Consider the following 20,385-nt stretch of genomic DNA (forward strand, 5'->3'; position numbering starts at 1 on the left):
ATCTGGGAATAAACTAGGTCATGATGCTTCCACTTCATTCTGAACTCTCTAGTGAAAATAGTTGAGATATATGTTGGAGTTTTCGTTTTTCTTTAGACTTTTCTCCAGTTAAGCACTAGGACAAATCTTCTTTCTATGACCTAAATGCAATGGGTACTAGTTTGCTGCTTAGCAAAATAACAACCTGAATTATAACATCTCATATATTTTTACCAACTCATATTCTATGTCAAGTGTGTTATGTGGCATGATTGTATATTCCAGGTTTCTCTTAAAAAGCCCTGGCAAAAAAATTTTTTAAGTAGCCTGAAGAACAAAGTCCTGACTCAACGTCTCTCTGATGACTTTGCTGGAATGACTTTTCCTGAAGTTTCCCGGTGAGTTAAAAAAAATACTTTCCTCTATTTTCATGCAATGACATTCTTTCAACAACGTTAATTGATAACACATCGTAAGCCATGTTCTAGGACAAGCACTGAAGATATAAGAATAAAAGATATAAGAGTAAATAACTCTGAGTCTCTGCAACCTAGGAGTTGTGGGACAATTTTATCTCTGTCCTAGTTGGCACACTGGCTATAAGTTACTTCAGGATGAAAATTATAAATTTGGGAGGCCCTTCCTCTCCCGAGGTGCTGGTGTTTCCCCAGGTGTAGAGCACAAAGTGTTAGTCTTATTATTGGGAACTGCTGTCTTCTCTTTCCTCACAACTGCTTTTCTTCTTTTCCAGGCTCTGTTTTGTGAAGATGCACCTCATGCTGATAGCCATCGAATACAAATCCCTGTTTTCCAGTTATCGGTACTAATGGGGCTTCAAATATCTTGAGGTTTTTTTTTGTTTTTGTTTTTTTTTTTTGAGGACAATCTTTACGATTAAGAATTTTCCAAAACTATAGCTACATATAATCTTTTTGCCATCTGTTGAGAGTCAGTTTATTGGGCACCCAGGCTGCTGCAGTGCATGTATTAATATCTCTAATGATTGGGGTTAGAATCATTACCTTAGTGGGTAAACAGGCCCTTTGCTTTTGTTACTATGACCGTGCCCCAATTCTTTCTCATGAACAGGGGAGAGAAGAAATAGTCACCTTCTCAGATCTGTTCCTCTTAATATATTACCAGATCTTGCAAGTGTTGACCATGAAACCATACTATGAAATTGAATTATTTGTAATAATAATGTTTTCTCAAACTCCATTCTTAGAAACAAATATGAAAAATATGGCAAAATGAGAATTTGGCCTACTTCATAAAGTCTGCTGTTGATAGGGTAAATAAAGGAAAGAGGTAACATTATCAGACCACCAGCATTTCCTGAGAACACATATTGAACAGTATGAGAAGCAAGAGAAGTTCTCATGTAATCAAAAAATAAAATCCATGACAAATAGAGAATTAGCTACAATGATAAGGAGAGAAAAGATGCTGAAAAAATAAGAAAAAGTCGGGGCTTAAATGGATGGGGAACAAGAGAGACATTGGCTTATGTGTGGTTTTTAGTGTAAGACTAACTTGAACAAAATTGGAATCAACACCTTAAATTCTGATCCTGATTATGACTTGCTAGCACTATGATCTTGGAAAGGTGTTCATCATCTGTAAAATGAGGAAATCATATTAATAACTAAAACCCCATCCAGATCTAAAATTGATATTACCAGTAACTCTGGAATTACAAGGAAGCAATCAAAATTCAATAATTTTGAGTGATAGCAGATGGACTACAAAGAAATGATTCTATATGAAAGGTTGGAAAGATCAACAGATCAGTGAAGGAGAGAGAATACAGAAGGGTACTGTGCAAAGCAAGTCATTAAGGAGAGAGTAACAAATAGTATTGTCTAGCTGGCTAAACTCTATTTAATAATCCTACCATGCTCAAAAAAAAAAATCTCAAAATATAAACCTATGCACAAATGGCCTTTCTACTGAAAATAAGTCATGGTAAAAGGGATAGAGTCTTAGCATCATAAACCAGGCAGTTTAGGTTTCAGACTGGCCCAAAACTTGACAAAGTTTTAGCATCTTTAGCCTTCAGCAACTTAGGCTATGCATCAGAATTATTTGCAAAGTTTTAAAGACAAATAGAATCCAAAACTCCATGTCTGAACTTTACAAAATCAAAATCTCCATGGATGGGGCCTAAAAATATTTTAAGTCAGTTTATTCACTAGCATTTGGAAATGACTGGACCAAATGCTTTTAAATCCTTTTCAACTCTGAGATTCTAAATGTCTATAAACATTATTAGGATGACTATTAGGACATCATAGACCAAAAGCATGAATATTCATTAAACAATTAATTTCCATATATATCAGAGAGGTCCTGGTGTTATTTACTGTCTGGGATGCATCTACCCACAATAAAAGAGGAACCTGCTCTAACATAGATTTAACTTTGATTTCTCACCAAGAGGTCTGGTGAATCAAAGGAATTAAATCCTGATTTGGCAAGATATTGACAATAGAAATTTTTTATATGATTGCTAGTTCACAACTAACGTGCTGTAAGCATTTTATTTACGTTATCTCTTAAATCCTCACAACAGTGCTGTGAGATGTGCATAATTATTAGTCCCATTTTACAGAGGAGGGAGCTGAAGCCCAGAATGGTTAAGTTATTTCCCCAAGCTCATACCACTCCCGAGTGGCAGAGCCAGAATCTGAGCTTAGTCTGGCTCTGAGGACTGTGCTTCTGATCACCAAGTTGTACTAAATCTGCCACAGCCATCTATAAAAATGGAAGAAAAATAGGGCATCTCAAGGGCTGGGCTTTAGGTGAGTATATTGAAAAATGGGGAAAACCTCTTTTTTTCACCTTTTATTTGTCTCTTTTAATTGATATGCTTAAATATACTCTAAGACTTGCAAAAACCTCAGATAATCATAAAGATTTGTCTTAGGGAATAATTTGTCACCTGCTAAAAGATAAAGCTAGATCTGACCCAGTCAGATAACGTTCTGAGTGTGTTCCAGTAGGGAACATTCTCTCACAAAGCAACTGGCCATGATTCATGAGGGAAGGGGATCAAGCAATAATACCAGTTTGGAAAAACCTTCAAAGAACATTCACCTCCTCTTTCAAATGCAACCAGAGATATTATCATGATAGTATCTTCGTAACTATATATTTAACAAAAGTTAAGAGGACTGTCCTAAAAAAAAAAAAAGAGAGAGAGATAATGATACAATTAAGCATATGCTTGCTAGCTGTTGAACATTAACCAATGATATGTGGGACAGGAGGCACAAATCCATGTTCTTTCTCTTTCAAAGTTAAAGCAATCATTCTGCCCATTAATATCAGTCAGTAAGTACTCAGAAAATGTCATCCAATGTTTCGGATAATAATCTACCTGAACACAGCTTTCTACTCTTGGCACTGGGCTGAAAAGCTTTTGTTGTGTAAGTCTTTTTATTTTTGAAAGGCTCTAACACTTTCAAGTTACTTTGGAGTACCCTAGCAACAGAATAGAACTTGACCTCTGTGCAATGTGAACATAATAGGAATGTGTTTTAGAGGAGGAAAGTAGTATTTCCATTATGCACAAATGAGGTGCAGGCAGTTATAGAGTTATAAGACTTCGCCATAGTGGAAGTCTGGGGAAAAAATACAGGAAGTAAAAACAGGAGATCCTGACAAACATAGGGAGAAATACGAGGAACTCAAGTAGTCATGATGGAGTAGCATCAAGGAGGATTGTGAATGAAACTTGTAAGACAGCATTTTTAAACACACAGACTATAAGAAGATCAAAAATCAAAATGTTCAAGAATGTAGAAATAGAAACAATTTATGTGGTTCCTGCTCTCAAAAATTTTGCAATCGGGAGACAAAAATTAAGTCAAACATACAAGTTCAAAAATTGTATAGGCAATAAAAGGAGCTTTTGAACCCAGCTGTTTAATAGATGTAATTTCATGTTAAAGGTCTAGTAGCCCAAGGATGAACGCCACTAGTATGATCATAAAACTAGGAACCGTGTGGCCTTGGCCTAGATGGTATTGGATAGCCTAAATTAGCAAGGCTTCATGCATCTGAGTTGGTTTGACCATCTCAGTTTCAGGACACAGTCCAGGGAAGAGCTTACCTTTAGCTCAGCTGTGTATGCAGCTCAGCAATCATGTTGTGACTTGGCTCCTTTCAGCATATTTGGCAGCAATCAGAGTATTAAGTATAGTCAAATTCACATTTCTACCAGATTTGGCAGTGAAAGGATTGAGTCTTATAACTCTGCAACTTAGAGAATCCATTGATAATGACAGAATGAAACAGCAAATATTGGCATGGATATTTGAGGGAAAAATTACTGTATTTTTATTTTTTGTTTCTAGTTGTCTGATACTAAATCCATCTGCAGAAGTAAAGCTACGTAAGAACACATTAGGGTTCTTTATTGCTGAATCTATAAAAGAAGTCAGAAGGTAATTTTTTTTTATTACTTTATGGGGAGAAAGTCCTAAAGCACATACAACTTAATAGAAGGCAGACTTAGTCAGCGCCATGCTTCCTTTGTGTTAAGCCTCACATAAGTCATTCTTGATTTGCTTTCATTGTCCAGAGCCTTCCTTTACTGTGCCACCTGTCACGGTGATGTGTATACTCCTGAGCTAATTGGACTATGTAGCTGCAAAAGCAAGAGCTATCAACATTTCACAGGTAACTGCACTTTATATCTGACTGTCCTCAGTTTAGCTTCTTGGGGGCATGGCCAAGGAAAGAGGAGAGTTTCCATTTCTTAAAGGACAATACCCACTTGAACTTGGCCAACAAGTGGCAGACATTTCCCCAGTGGGTATACAAGACCTGCAAAGTCAGTCTTTTAGAGCTGAAAGAAACCTGACTAGTTATCTAATTCAATTCATTCACAGGCCAGGCAAATGAAATTCAAACGAAATTCACTGAGGAGCAGGTCTATGGAGCTTCTCATGCTGCCATTCCACATACAAAACTAAAGGCTCTGTCTTAACCCTCTCTTTATTTTCTCTTTAGAACCTGAGACAGTTTTGGACATAGAAAAGAACTGTTTCTATGTAATTTCCTTAAATGTTTCAGTCTGAAAAATATTGTTGAGTAAGTGGGCTTTAATACCCTATTTTGGATTCAAAAGTTAAACATTGACTCTCTTTGAAATCTATATTAATAGGAATCTTTCTTGAGACAATAGATGAGGCTGCTTAAGTAGGAGAAACATCCCGCTAAAGAGGGTGTGAATAAAGAAGAAAAAAATTATACATTAAATGTATCTCACTATACATATCTTTATACTATATGAAAATTTAGCATGGTCACATGTAGTAGACATAGTTCTGTAAATACAGTGCACAAATCAAACTTTTGCAAATAAATTGTATACATGCATATGCTTGTACTGCTGTCAGTCATTTTTTAAAACAAAAATGTTTTATAAAACAATAATCACTCCTTTATTTAGTTGACTTTTAAGTGTGCTTTTACTATAAATATTTTAAAGCAGGAAATTACTCTAGTATAATGGCGGAAATAATTTTGTTTAGAGAAAGGCTCTGCCTTCATATTTGTAGATATGCCATATTTTACCCACTTCTATGACATGTATTTTATAATATCTAGGGAATATATTAGTAAAACTGTCAATTTGCAATTTTGAACTTTGATGTAGTTATCACAGCCCTCAGAATTTTTTATTCTTTCCATAATAGAATAATTTCTTCTTCCTGCTCCATACTGATCCTCAATCAGCACTCCTACCAATCCCCTCACACTGCTTTCAGGAGAACACTATCAATGGAACAGAGATTCTTAAACAGCAGGTAGAGTGAGTCAGCTGTTCTTGATTTCGAATGCCAGGCGATGGCAGCAGAGTACTGTGAAATGCTCACCGGTCTGATGGGTAGACAGTGAGGGTGAATTAGAAACTGGAGGGTGCTAGGCAAATCTGCCAAAAAGGACATCATTGTAGAGCAGACTGCTTGGCCTTATAGATTTAAAAGTTATGATAATATCTGGAAATTCTCCCAGATAATTAACTTTCAAAAACTTAGAAACTTATTAATGGGTAACAAAATAGATACTTTACTGACTTCGGATTTGTACACATTTCAGGACGAATATAGTTCACGTTTCAGGGCAGGAGAAGTGTATCCCCAGTCCACTCTTTCAAATAATTATCATTTTATTGAGCTAATTAAGTTTTCTTGGTCCCGCTAATTTCTTCCTCCTACTTTACTGAATGACAATCCAGAAGATTCAAATTCTGAGTTCAGCTATATCATTCATTAGCTATGGTTTAGGGAAGACACGTTAACTTCTGGGGTCTCAGTGTCATCGTTTCCAAGCTGGGGAGTCCTCATCACCTCTGTGGCCCTTTTCTAGTCTGATATTCTATGAATTATAATCCCTCCACCTTGGATTACTTTCATTTTTCTAAATTAGAACCACACCAGAGATTCTCCACTTAAGTTCATAATCTAACATTTCAGAGAGGCAGCATGCTACAGTGGTTAAGAACGTGGATTCTGCATGGGTCACTTTTTAGCTGTGTGGCTTAGGGCAAGTGACTTAATATCTCCTTGTGATTCAGATATCTGTAAAATGTTGACAATAATATTATATATCTCAGAGGATTAAATGAGAATATTAGTAAAGAGTAGACAAATTGAATATATTAATATAAAAAGCATTAAAACCAGTGCCTGGAAATTGGTAATTATTGCATATATGTTAATTATCATATTACCTATGGGAACATAAACTCAAAAAGAATCTTATTTCTTTTCTCATCACTGAAATACAAATGAAATAAGAATGGGCAGAGAAGCTCTAGTAGGTTATACTTATTTTACACAATTTAGCTATTTAGTAAATTGGAGCAGATTCAGAATTATCCAAATAATATAGGAATTATTTTCACTTATTTGAACTATGATAAGATTTCTTAAAGGAGATGGAAAGGTGTGGAATTATTGCTATTCATATGGAAATCATATATGAGGCATGTCTTAACATGTGGTGCTATCAGCAAGGAAAGGAAAATGTTTGCACATAGCTTTCAAGGAAATCACTTCTTGAAGAAGAGAAAAAGTTAATTAAAATGTTGGCCACATATAGGACTTCCGCATTTTTTCAGTCATTCACAGGTCTTAGATACTATGTCTTTTTTGATATCTAATACTTTATCCAGAAACCTTCTTTAGAATATCCACACGGAAGTCATAGTAAGCCATGGCAAGACATCATCAGTCTAGAGTTAGACAAAATACATTCCATTTTTTCCTTGCTTAAAATATGAAAAAATAATTACTTGCACACTGTCAGCTGTATATAGATAAAAATATAAATAAATAAAATGATCAAACTGTCTTCGAATGAAATTAGAGAAACTTTAGTTGCTTATCTACTGCCTTGAGAGAGGTCACTTTGTGTCTTTATTTTGTTCTTTGCTTTGTTCCCAAATGTTTGAAGTGCCATAGAAACTGGGGACAAGAGCAACAATAGATCGTTGCATGTTCTTAACTGCCCTATCAGCTGGTAAATAGAGCACTTTTAGTCTTTTTTTTTTTTTTGAAGGTCATTAGGATTATAGAATTTAGTGTTGGAAAGCACCAAAAGAGATTATGTGTCAGGCTGCCAACACACAGCCAGAGACTTCAGCAGTCCTTATACAGGCTGTTCTTTCCAACCTCCACATATATGTATGTATCTCAATAATTATGAAATCTTCCAAAATGATACAAATCATCAATGTGTTTTCAAAAGAAATTTTATTAAAAATGATGTAAGAGAAGATTTAAAGCTTTAGCAAAAATTTCCAGAGGTTCGTAGCACTCACCTCACCCACTTACCTCCCCTCCCCACACACCCTTTTTTTAGTACCTGGCAAATATTGTTGGCTAGAGGCTAGAGAGTTAGGCTTAAGAAGGCAGAGACTTCCTGAAAGTTTCATTGTTCCTAAGCCAGTTTGAACTCGTTGCCATTTACATTCCATAGCTCAACCTTCTATCACATGTACTAAGCAGGCTAGCCTTTATGGATTGACAGATGGTAACACATTAGTTTCAGTTTTTTCTTTAGATGTTCCCTTTCAGATCCATTCTCCTAGGGCAAAAGGTAACCGTGAAATAAGGAAACATCAGTCAACCTGAAAACCCTCATCAAGCCTCCATATGTAAGTGAAGGCTTCTGAGGATTACAGGTAAGGAATAGTCTTATGCCAAACCTGGCTCTTACCACACCTGTGTGATGCAATTACTGATGATTTAAGCAGGCAAATCACATATCCAAAGGATGTTCCTCTTCTTCCAGAAGTGTGTTTTGACTCAATTGAGATTTTCTGTGCATTAGAATGGTTCAGAAAGAATGACAACAAAAGGAGAGGGATACCAAGGCGTTTTTGTGGCCTTTTTTGTCTGCCTCTGACCAAAACCTGGTAATATATGGGTTTAAAGTTATATTCCACATTAACTCCTTATTCTGAATGGTCTAAGTACAGAGATGATTCTTAAATCGACAAGGGTGGAAAAGGCCATGTCTCTTTGGCTTAGGTGGGTTGGGGAAGAAGAGTAGCAATGGCAGCTACTCTTTGACCTTATCTCGCCAATAATGTCTTCCCAGATGATCTCATCTCTGATCAAGTTCAGGCAAGCAGATAACAGAGTCCTTGAAGAGTGAAAGAGGAACATTTAACTTGCAAAGCATTCTTTAGAGTGCTATTTTTTTATTACCATACCAAGTGCCAATTCTTATTGACCAAAAATGGCTTCCTAGCCTATTTAATGTGTTGAAAGGATTCCTAGGTTGAATCTGGGTTCTGGAATAAGAATGTCATGATTGAGTACCAACATAGGGTGCAGGAAGAAGTAATAGCTCATGTGCGTCAGTTTTTTCATCTCAGGGCAACTTCACGTTACTCATTTAATTATTAAATTTTAAACATTCTTGCATTTATCCTCACAGTCACCCTTCGGAATCTCAGCATTACCCCCATTTTGCAGATGAGAAAATTATTCGCTTTTGTGTTATTTCCAGATTTTGAAATTCACCAATGTTTTGAGACGTAGCTCATGTAAGATCAAGATTTTTAAAAAGTTAAAATGCATAAAAAAAGGAAGCCTTGAATAAAAAATAAATAAAAGGAGGCAATATCTGAGTAGAATGAATTGCAATCTGAGCAGTATCTGCGGAAGGGAGAAGGGGAGTATTTTCTTTCTTTGAGTCCCATCGTGGCTCTACATCCTGCTTGCAGCAAGAAGGCTCCTGGATGCTATACTCTTAGATTAGATAAGAGGAGTGATGGATTAAAAAAGTACAGCAGCAACTCAATAGGTACTTATTTTAAGCATACTATATGGTATTAAAATTCTCACAGTCATTTTCTAATTTTGTAAAAGGAAATTAAGGAGTTTTCTCTTAGAAGTTGTCTATTACTGAAGATCTGCAGCCTTTCCTTAGTCAAGGGCCTAGAAATGTCTCAGCCAATAAGAATTGTCCAAAATTTTTATGAATAGATATTATGCTAACTCACTAAGATTGCTATGCTATTGCAGAGACAACAGAAGTGCAAAAGAGAAGCACCATGAAAGGATTCCATGATACAGAAAGGCATGATTCTTTTCCAGGGGAACGGCCAAGCATGATTAGCAACTTGAGCACTAATACCAGGTAAAAGCCTCAGAGAACCCTTGTTCCCTATGGTTTTCTGAGAATCACAGGGCAAGAAAATTTTTACTTAAACCAGAATACTTGTTTTATTATCTCCTATACTGACCAGTGGAATTGTTCCTCACCAACACAAATTCATTCCTACTTCCCCCAATATCATTAAGCTAAGCAAATATACCTTCTCAACATTCCTCAAATAATTTATATCTATGATAATCAAAGGTCATGTACTCAGTTATTTTCATATCACCTTTCTAGAAATGTGAGTTGGAACACAATTTCGACTATTCCTAATAGGAATAAGCTTTTCTATTATTAATCTATTCCCTATTTCCAACAAATTAATGATGAGATTGTCTTTGTTTTGGAATCCACAATATGGAATCAGTAAATTCTTTCTCCTCAACTCTCTCCTATGCTCTTTAGTACAGGAAAAACTTCGTTAACTAGAATACAAGGTTAGAGATGGAGGGTGTCCTGTCCAGTTTATTTCACATAGAGGGTTGATCTAAAAGTTCTATTACTGTAAACTTTATTGTGGATAACTCTGTATTATGTTGCCAGCATTTCAGTTTAGTAGCTTTACTATACCAACCAAATCCTTAATGATTGAGAAATGTGATTGTGTATGGGTAAATATTGTATTATCATTAGAGCATAGTCATTATGCTCTGGAAGTGCAAAATGTAAGTTCAAATGCTGGCTCTAAGATGTGTGACCTTGAGCAAGTTGCTTTACTTCAAGGTGTCCCAGTTTTGACATCTCAACTGAGAATAATAGTAATGAATACTTTGTAGTGTTTTGTTTTGTTTTGTTTTGTTTTGTTTTTGTAATGATTGAATGAGATTAGATTTTTAAAGTACTGTTTTTTTTATTCCTGGCTGAGAGTAAGTCCTCATTAAATGTTCCTTTTCATTGCAAGTATCGATCATTATATCTATGAAAGTGTACGAAACTGAACTGAAAATGTAGTAAGTGAAAAGCCTTCAAAAGATGTAGATTTGAAATAAATTCTTAATCTTGTTCTTGTTATAATTTACTTCTTTCTTTTAATACATGAAAACTTGTGTTTTTGTTTAACTGAGGATTCCGAATTGATGGGTCTGGTTAGTGGAGGTTTTACTGTCCCTCTTCTACAGGTGAGGCAAGCATTAAACGTCTGAGCCACCAAAGGTGCCATCATTTCATGTGTTCACTAAGAGGAATATAGAAATCCTAGGAATTATGGTTTCTTCCCTTCATTGCCTTTGATTCCAAGATTTTATTAAACTGAGTGAGATAATCTGTGAGAAAGGATTAAGAACTGCTTAGAGGAAAGGTATTATGGAATTTTGTGAATTTATGTTTTGCCTCACTCTTAACAACAACGAAACAGCTGCAGACTAGCATTGGGATTTGCTGATAATTTTTTTCTTTTAAAATGGCTGGTAAACAGGTATTTATTGAGTACCACTATGTGCAGGTACCACACTCAATGCATTTATAAATATAGAAATCATGTTTTAACTCCTATATGATCTAGTTGGGTAAATAAGATGAATTCATATAAAATCAATTGGAGGCCCAATAAGGCAGCATTCCTCCAAGTGCTGCATTGGTGATTCTAGCAAAAGGTTAAAGGAGGGAAAGGTCAAGGAGGGCTAAATGGACTGTTTCAGAAAGTTTCCTATGGGAGATGGGATTTGGGAAGGTAGAAGAGAGTGGAAATCTCAAGTCCTATTAAGGATATGACATGGGCAAGGCATGGGGAAAACATGGAGCCTTCCATGTACCAGCTAGCCTGATGAGAAGTGAGAATTCATGGTAGAGTGCTGTGAGAAATAATACCTCAAATTTCTTAAGAATACATTTTTGGCTATTGGTATAGTGCATATGTGTATATATGTGCGTACATTATGTTTATGTTAATGCAAAGTTGTTATAAAAACATGATCAAATTTAAAACTTGTTTTGATAATGCAAACACAACATATGTGGTAAAATCTAAAGTGTGCCGACCATATTTATGCTTTCTTTTATTCTTTGCCATGTCTTCTCTGTGATAATAGTGGATTGGCAATTCATGGAAAATCAGAACCACAGTCATCGTTTCACTAACTTTTCCCACTACTGTTTAGCAAAGTTATAAAAACAAAATAATTTAACTTATTGGTATTTCTCTCATTGTTTTTAATTCTCCCATTATCTATGATAAATAAAGAAATGGACTAAAGCAGGCAGTCATCTAAAAGGAGAATTGATCCAAATAGCCTAGTCAATCCACAAACTGGGCCCATCTGCCTTACACCTGGCTGGATGATCCCTGAATATGCCTTAAAAAACCCCTACAGGTCAGAGATAATGATGGTAACCCATCCAGGAGAAAGTGTAAGTTACCCTTAAGATTATATCTAAAGATGATACTTAATTCACTTATATCTCTTAATTCAAAAGCAAGTTATGTTTGCATGAACTACAGAGGCTTAAAAAAACACTAATCAGGGCCATACTGCTGATTAGACAGTGATATTCCCTTAGGTAGAAAGGTGCCATTTGTGGGTGAATTTCTGTGATACTTCATCAACGAAGTTGGTTAGCTCAGTTGATTTAAGCACAGTGTTAATGGGATCAATGACAGATCTTGCTTCCACTTAGTACTATAGAATAGAGTGGCTATTTGTTTTGTTTTTTATTTTTTAATTTTTTTTGCAGGGGAAAGATAACTCCAGCCAGTGAATTGGTAAACATATGGTCTGAGTAACAACTATAGGTGATAAAATAGACTTGATGGCTTAAGAGAGACAAATAGGCATATTGGAAAAATAAATGTCAAATGCGTGGTATGTGCTCTTTGTGATCCATTTTTTCATATGTTAATAGTATTACATTCACATACCAAGAACAGATTAATATCACTTATAGTTTGCTGACAATGGGCTTGATATTTTTAAAGATGTAGTCTTCAGGCCACCAGTGGGTTTTCTGATCAGTTCAAAATCTGCTTTCTTCTATTCTTAGAATTTGAAGCAATACAGACAGCCCTAACTTAAACAAAAGTTATAATCTAATATTTCATTGAATCACTGCTGCTTTTCCTTTCCCATAAAATAAAAATGTTATAAATAGGAGTTAAGTTCTCAGACTAGCACACAGAAGTCCTTTTAATAGATGGTAGTTGAATATGTATCTGCTGAATAAATAAAAAAACACTAGCTCTATTCATCTGAGTTCTGTGTCCTTAAATCAAGGGGTCATGTAATATGCGAGAAGATGAATACTTCCTCTTCCTTTTCCGGGTGATAAAATTATATCTATGCAACATTTTATAATTAAAAATGCATCTCGACCACTCCTGGAACCCCTTTGTCTTTGCTTCCAATTTCTTTACTCTGATCACCCTACTTCGGGTGAGCTGAGGAGAGTTCACCCATTTTACCTGTCCTACAATTATTTCTTATTCTCTTCCTCTTCTCTATCAAAAGTCACTTCTTCAGTAAAACTGATTTCAAATAGATATTATAAAGAAAAGATTTAGATACAACTAATTCATATTATAGTGAGACAGACCAATATAACACAATAACCACATTAAGTCATTCAGTATTTTTAAAAGTAGGTGTTTATGAACTCAAGTAGATATTGATAGCTATTGAATCTGAAACAAGGAGAGGCACACATTTCCAAGCAGTGTATGATAGATCTGGGTCAGGAGAGAAAGCCATTTCTTATAGATAGGTTTGTCTTTGGGCATTTCAGCCCTTCCCTAGAAATCCTCTCACTGTGTCTGCTTAATTCAATTCTAATAGACTATATTGAAATCTAAATATGTACTTTCTTACCTTTCCACTAGGTCTTTGTGATATTTATAACCAAGATCATATTTATAACATCAACTTCTTCATACTCTCTGTGTTCTTTTAGAGATATCATAGACCATGAATGTTATATTTTTCTCTCTTTCATGATGTCTAAACCCCCAACCCAGCCTTAGCTCTTTAAAGGTCAAGTGGCCCACAAATATCGGCCACGAGATTGTCATTATAGTAAGCATGGGCCCTCGTTTACTATTCTCTTTAGCCTTTAAGCTTTGGTTTCCTCATCTGCAAAATAGAAATAATATTAGAACCTAAATAATTGAAACGTTGGGAGGATTGAATGAGATGAAACAAATTAAGGTTTTCTGTAGTGCCTAATACACAATAAAAGTTGAGCAAGTGAAAAATGACTCATGTTGTTTCGTTCTGGTCCCCCATCCCTCTCTGTCATCGTTTCTCTAGCTTGTAGATTTCCATGCTTTGCAATTAATATTTTTCACATTCAGAGGAAGAGGGTTTGAAGTCTAAGACCTTCCAAAATTTTACTGTCTACTATCTACCACCCACAGACCATCAGCTCAATGGAGCGTATCAATAGGGTTTTCAGCGAAGATCTATAATACAATATCTCCCACTGTTTCAGTCACTTTGCCACATCCAACTCTGCCTATAGCTTGCCATTTCCCCTCCAGAACACTCTTTTTTGTGGCAATTCCAGCTCCTTCTTTGGCTATTTCACAGTGCCTTCTAGCAAAACTGATCCCATGTCAGTCTTTAGTTTCTGAACAAATTATAGTCCATTCAGAAGGACTGCCAGGATATCCTCTTCCAGGCCAGAAGCATGTTAGTATGAGAAGTATAAAGACCATAAGGACACAGAGAAATTCATCCAACTGAGAAAAATTGTTTCTTTCTTTTCTGGCATACCCACTCCCAGCCCTATATAATTTATGCCTATACTTTATGACTCCTAAGACATCTGTCCCTGTGACCTCTCACTTTTAGGTACAATGTCCCCCCTTCTTTTAACACCAATAATGTCAACAACACACAACACACACACACACACACACAATAAAACAATACACACACACTATTCTCTTAGGGAATGAAGAAGGACCCTCCTCTATTTTTATTCTCAGTTCTGTACACCTTATTGAATTCTGTGCCTGAAATGATCCAGACAAGGGACACACCATCCTTTTGCCTCAGTGATGTCTGAACTCCTACTAAAGACCAGCTACCAAGGTCTTTCCAAAGGTAGAAGAGTGGATATAAATTACCATTCATGGTTCTTCTTCTTTGTTCATGTACATCCATGTGAGCTTTCTACAGGAATCTGAGTCTATGAGATCTGAGCAGTGTCTTTGTTTCTATTCTTTCATATTAATCTTGTAAAATGGCTTTCCTTCTCAAAAAGCTTAGACTTTTCTGTTTGAATAAAACATAGTCCATAACTAGGAAATCAAAAGTATACCATTTGTATGGAGTTTAATAAGCATTTTATCAAGTCTCAATACAAAGTCCAAAGAAAACAATAATACAATATGTATCCATATATACATACATGTATAGGTATACAAGTGGAGATAGAGATAGACCTACACATATAAAAATAATTTTTTAAGCACAATGAGCCTGAGTTCCAAAGACAGATGAAAGAGTCAAGGTGGTAGGGATTATAGAAAGATAAGAATTTGGAAAGAATGAGTAGGTACTTTCCTTTAGACCTTCTAAATACCTCTTTCTAGTTCTTGTCTTGTACTTGCAGGCAAAAATTGGATTTCTGAGAAGCAATGTGCCACAACTCTATAACAAAGTACCACAAATGGGAATTATTTATCAAGTGTGTATTAAATAAGTGAATTCCTTAGGTTAACAAACAATATTTTATTACTATTATTTGAAAATAGACCACAAAAAAAGCTTTAGGGTTCATAAAAGTGTCAGAGTAATACCATAGAAAATTCAACATATCACTAACACTGCTCTCACTGTCCTCACCCCGTCTGTTTGGCTAGATTAGGAAGCTGTAATAAAGGAGGGACAAAGGCCTTTTTAAAGTTCTTTGTGATTCTGTGGACAGGTGTTAGGGAAAATGAAGTCAAATTGTGATTATAGAAATTTCCATTGATTTAGCTGAGTGGTAATATGAGGAAGCAGCCCTCATAACATGGGAATAAAATTTTAGTGTGACAACTGATCATTTACTGAGTATGTTTATTTGCATTAAGTAATTAGTTTTTGCATGTTTTCATTCTTATGTGTAATATCCTAAAAGGCAGGGATGAGACCTTGTCTATTTAGGGTCATATATAAAAGACCAACTTGACAAGGTGAAGATTATGGGAAGCTTAGTCACCGTTTCTAAGTAAAAATCTACTCAAGGGCTAAGGACATGACTTATATAGTTTCTAGGGAAAGAAAAATGTGACGTAGGCAATTGCCACAGACTTTTCATTCTTATTCTTTGCCCTCTGCTTGACACCCCACTCATCACCCTTTTAGGGGCTCACAATCTCCAGCTACTTACTGCCCCCATCAACATCTACTTGAACCATTATTTACAAAAACTTAAGTTTAAAATATTAACCCTTTCAGGGTTAGCTTTTTTATTTTTTAAATCAGGGATCAAGGACTTTAGCTAAGGAAGAGCCCTAACTAGGGGTTTCAGGGATCAACCAGAAAAGGAAGTATGATTTTTAGGTGGCATCAGTAAGGGCCTCCCAGGTACGTCCAGTACCATACCTCAAAACCTATTGCATGCTATGACATGTTAGTTTTGAGGATTCAGCAAGAGCAATCAAGCAGGAGGCCGTTGTGACTACAGTGGAGGCTCCAGAAGTAAACTGTCAAGAGTCAGAGCTCAGCTCTTTGACGCTCATGTGTGTGATCATGAGCAAGTCCCTTACTGTTCTGTGGCCCAGATCTTTTGTCTGTAAAACAAGTGGCACCAATCTCATAGGGCTGATGAAAAGATTAAGTGTGAGACTCTTGGCCAAGTTCCTAGCAGAGAATAAGCTCTTAATAAATGTTAGCTATTATCATGACACAAAAGACAAGACTGTCTGCAAAATAATTGAACCCATGGTTTGGAGACTCACCTCAAAGCAGGTTTCTGCTCAATTTTTACTAGCATTTTACATTTGTGTTAACACCAATAGCATGAGTACAAAAGACACAGGATTTAGAGAAAATGTCATTTCAGTTTAAATCTGAGGGATGGCAAGGCTGCCACAGAACTCACCTTTAGTAATATGAGAGGTAGACCCAGTTCCTGTCTCCCCATGAAGCAATATGGTCTTTTCCTGGTAGGAATTATTTCTTTTTATTAGCCCTTTCTCTAAGGACATGAAAATACAAGAATTTCCAGCTTGTGTTAGACCCATGTTCCTAAAGATCAGACTGGCTTTGATGATAAAAGTCAAGAACAGGACCAAGATTGTCCTCAACTCAACATCAAATATCAGGGCTGTTTATGCAATGTATTATTGGCTTTTACGCAATTATCTATTACTTTTCAACCAGACTTGCCAAGAACAAGTTAGTTTTTGAGTCTGTAACAGTCCCCAAATGATGAGGGAGACCTTTCTTGCTAAGAGAGGGTTAAGAAAAGGCACTTAAAACAAACTCCTCTCCTCCCCACTCCAGAGCCCACTTCCCTTTTCCTGCTTGTACCCTGTTCTGTTCTGAAGCTGATTGATGAAGGCAAACAATAGGCAGGCAAAATTCAGGGTTGCTGGGTAGCTTTACACCTTAGCAGCTGTCTTCAGCATATACACAGCTATCAAGACAATAAAATATTGCTCATTGCTTCTACCCCACAACCAATTAGGTCAGCTGTAAATATTGGAATTGCTTGGTAAACATGCTGGAAGATTGTGCTGACTTGTTAATATAAGTGAAAATGTAATTAGATTTATAACACTTTTTTTCCAAACCATAATTTACAACAACAACAGAAAAAAAATTTGCTTGCAACCTGCTGAAATATCATTATTAAAATGCACATGAAAAGTCAATTATGCCAGAGGGAGGCATTTAAGAGAAGTGAGTTTCCATACCCTGGGATTACACCGTGGGGATTACATATTTCTTACTTATTTATTTTTTTCCCTGAGATCTTTGCTGCTGCCAAATGAAAAGGAACAGATATTTTACTTATTTCACTCTGAAATATTGCTGCAGATAGTGCTAAAAAGTAAACTAAATAACCTGGCTCCTTGGAAACCTGTTCTGCTCTCCTTAAAGCCCCGGGAAAAGCTGAGTTGTCACCATTCTTTTTTATTTACAAGCCTGTCTCTCTTTAAGCAATAGTCACATTCCTTAAAACATGTGGAAATTAAATTTTTTTCTAAATGTTATTCTGTTTTACTCTCTAAACGAGTAGGTTATTGTGTATAAATCTATGGAGAACTCTTACGTAAAGACATGGAAAAAACCCTTTTTTTGTTCTTTAAAATGTCAAGTTTCCTCTGTTCCCAGGATCATAATGGGAACACGACTCCACCTTTACACAAGATGGCACAGGTGCCGCCACTAGCCTTGCCGAGGCCAGGAGCCACTGACATCTACATAGCAGGCTGGGCTTTCTCTGCTTCAGGGACCTTTCTCTTGTCAGGCGAGTCCCCTTGCCTCTCTTCTAGAGACTGGGATTCTAATCCCAGTTCTAGTTTTAACCCAGACAGTTTGCCGCTCTTCTGCTTTTTAGTTTCCTCATAACGAAATGTAGGTATTATTATATCTCATCTGCGTTTAAGGTACCAGTGGGGGAAAGCTAGTCTAAAAAAAATATTTTCATAAAGCAATTTACAAGTATGAGAGAAGCTTCCATTTTCAGTCTCAAACTTCTCTTAAAATCTTCAATTTAGATAACGGAAGAAATTTTTAATAGATTTTTTTAGAATCACTAGTGCATATATTGTGGATAAATTACTCTTTGGGGGAAGATTCTGGTGTTGCTGTGTAAGAATCAATCAATAAAGTAAATCACATATATCTGTGCATATATATATATATATATGTATATGATTTACTTCATACATTTATACTTTCTATACCCCTATAATATATACATTACAGATATACATAGTTACAGGAACATATAGAAGAGCTTGAAATGGAGAGTGGCAAATTTACAGACTTCGATTCAAAGTAGCATCTTAATTCTTTGGTATGGCTTAGTAACTGAGAACAATGCAAAAGATCTTCTAACGTAAAATGTTCATAGTTTTAATTTATTGATTGATGTAATCCTTAAGATTAATACCTTTATATTTACATTTTATTATAAATCAAGAGCACATTAATATTCCTAGTTCTTAAAATAATAGTCTATGAAAAAATTTTTTATACTTATTAGATTGACTTCAACTGAAATATTCTGTTAGATTTTTACCATCAGCCAAGCCTAGCTTTTACACTATTTGGGAGTAAATCTGAATATTCTTGGACCTTTCCAGATATCTCTGGTTTCAGCCTTTGCCCATAGCATAGATAGGTATTCAGCTGCCAGGACCATGAGTAATATGTTTCCTTTTTTTTCTCACTTGAATTCTCTTTTACTCCTTTGAGAAACCTTTTTGTGGATTAGCCTTAGAAACCAGTTTTAAGAGATTTAGAGATGGCTCAGAGAGAAAAGACAACTGGGAAGGATTTGTAGGACCAGGTCAAGTATCTACTTGGCCTATGAGCTCAGCCTTCCAGGAACAGTTCTCAGCACCCACACCCCACCCAAACTAATTGATTTTCATCTGTAACCCTTAAGCTCACCCAGGAACAAGCTCTGAGGTAGGAAAAAAAAATCAATGAACCCCAGTGTGGCATAAGGTTCTTGAATCTCTCTATGTGGATTCTATTTTTTTTTTTTTTTTTTTACAGCTAATTTTTAGGGGAAAAGGGTGACCATATTAAAGTGTAAAACAGGCAAAAACCATTCTGGGTGAGTTTACATTCATCTCATTTTCAAAGTCAAAGGCCTATGTCAGATGACTCTAAATCTTAAGGGATATTTGGGACCAGGAAGAACACAGGAGAAATATGTTTTTACAATCTATAAAAGCAGATTATCTCTAAATATCCTGATTATATTCCTCCTCCTAGAGGGTCTCTCAAGTCTACTTTCCCACTTAGGATCTTTTTTCTTTCTTAGAGGAAGAGGGAGTAAAAGTAAATTATTCTGAATGAAGCACTATTTCTCATCTCTACTTCCAGATCTATGGAGCAGCCTCGGGCTTTCTCCTTCCCCTTACTTCCTTCTTTACGCTCCTTCCTTTTACTGTTCCAGCCACTGAAACTTGTCACAGTATTTCCCCAGGTGTATTTTTCCGAGCCAAGGAGAAAGGAAGAGTAGAGGAAGTATGACACAGTAATTCCCAGGAGTATGGGTGTGTGTGCGTACGCATGGAAATAAAAATTTCAGGGGACAGGAGGCTTCTTCGAACTGTATCCTAACACATGATCTAATACCACCCCCGGCTGGTTTGTTTTCACACTGAGAATCACAGTGTACAAGGCTAGATATTAACGATGAGAGCACTGAAGTTGAAAGGAAGGGAGAAGAAATGGAGAAGTGGAAAAAGTAACTAGATTCTGGAAGAATTCCAGTTAGTAGAGAATAAAATTATAAAATTAAAACTTTCCCCAAGTACTCGATTTCTGCTTCTATTAACTGCACTCAGAAATACACTCTAAGGTAGGCAGAAACAAATGGCAGAACAAACAAGAAAACAAACAGTGAGCCTAGCCCGGTCTGTCAATGTCTAAAACCAGGGCTGGTAGTCTGGGTAAGGGATAAAAGTATCAAGTGAGGAAGCTATGAGATAGTTTTCTCTCCTACATTCAATCAATTCTCATGTTTTCTCTGTTTTACCCCTAAAAGTATCTTGACTCTCTCTACCTTTTCCATCTCCAATTCCAACCCCTATGCAAGCCACCATCTTCTCTTTCT

General features: G+C 36.1%; 1 protein-coding gene across 1 annotated transcript in view; it reads left to right on the forward strand.

Annotated features, from left to right (window-relative positions):
* The window catches only part of KCNU1 (potassium calcium-activated channel subfamily U member 1), a 108,056-nt gene that overhangs the window by 40,684 nt on the left and 46,987 nt on the right, over positions 1–20,385 (forward strand). Inside the window, exons 15-20 of the mRNA XM_039853756.1 lie at positions 265–377; positions 731–792; positions 3,698–3,704; positions 4,338–4,427; positions 4,565–4,662; positions 9,528–9,642. Of these exons, the coding sequence (XP_039709690.1) occupies positions 265–377; positions 731–792; positions 3,698–3,704; positions 4,338–4,427; positions 4,565–4,662; positions 9,528–9,642 (485 nt within the window). The remainder of the gene's footprint in view (positions 1–264; positions 378–730; positions 793–3,697; positions 3,705–4,337; positions 4,428–4,564; positions 4,663–9,527; positions 9,643–20,385) is intronic.

The sequence above is a fragment of the Pteropus medius genome, unplaced genomic scaffold, assembly GCF_902729225.1.
Source record: "Pteropus medius unplaced genomic scaffold, Ma_sr-lr_union100, whole genome shotgun sequence".
Lineage (NCBI taxonomy): Eukaryota > Metazoa > Chordata > Mammalia > Chiroptera > Pteropodidae > Pteropus > Pteropus medius.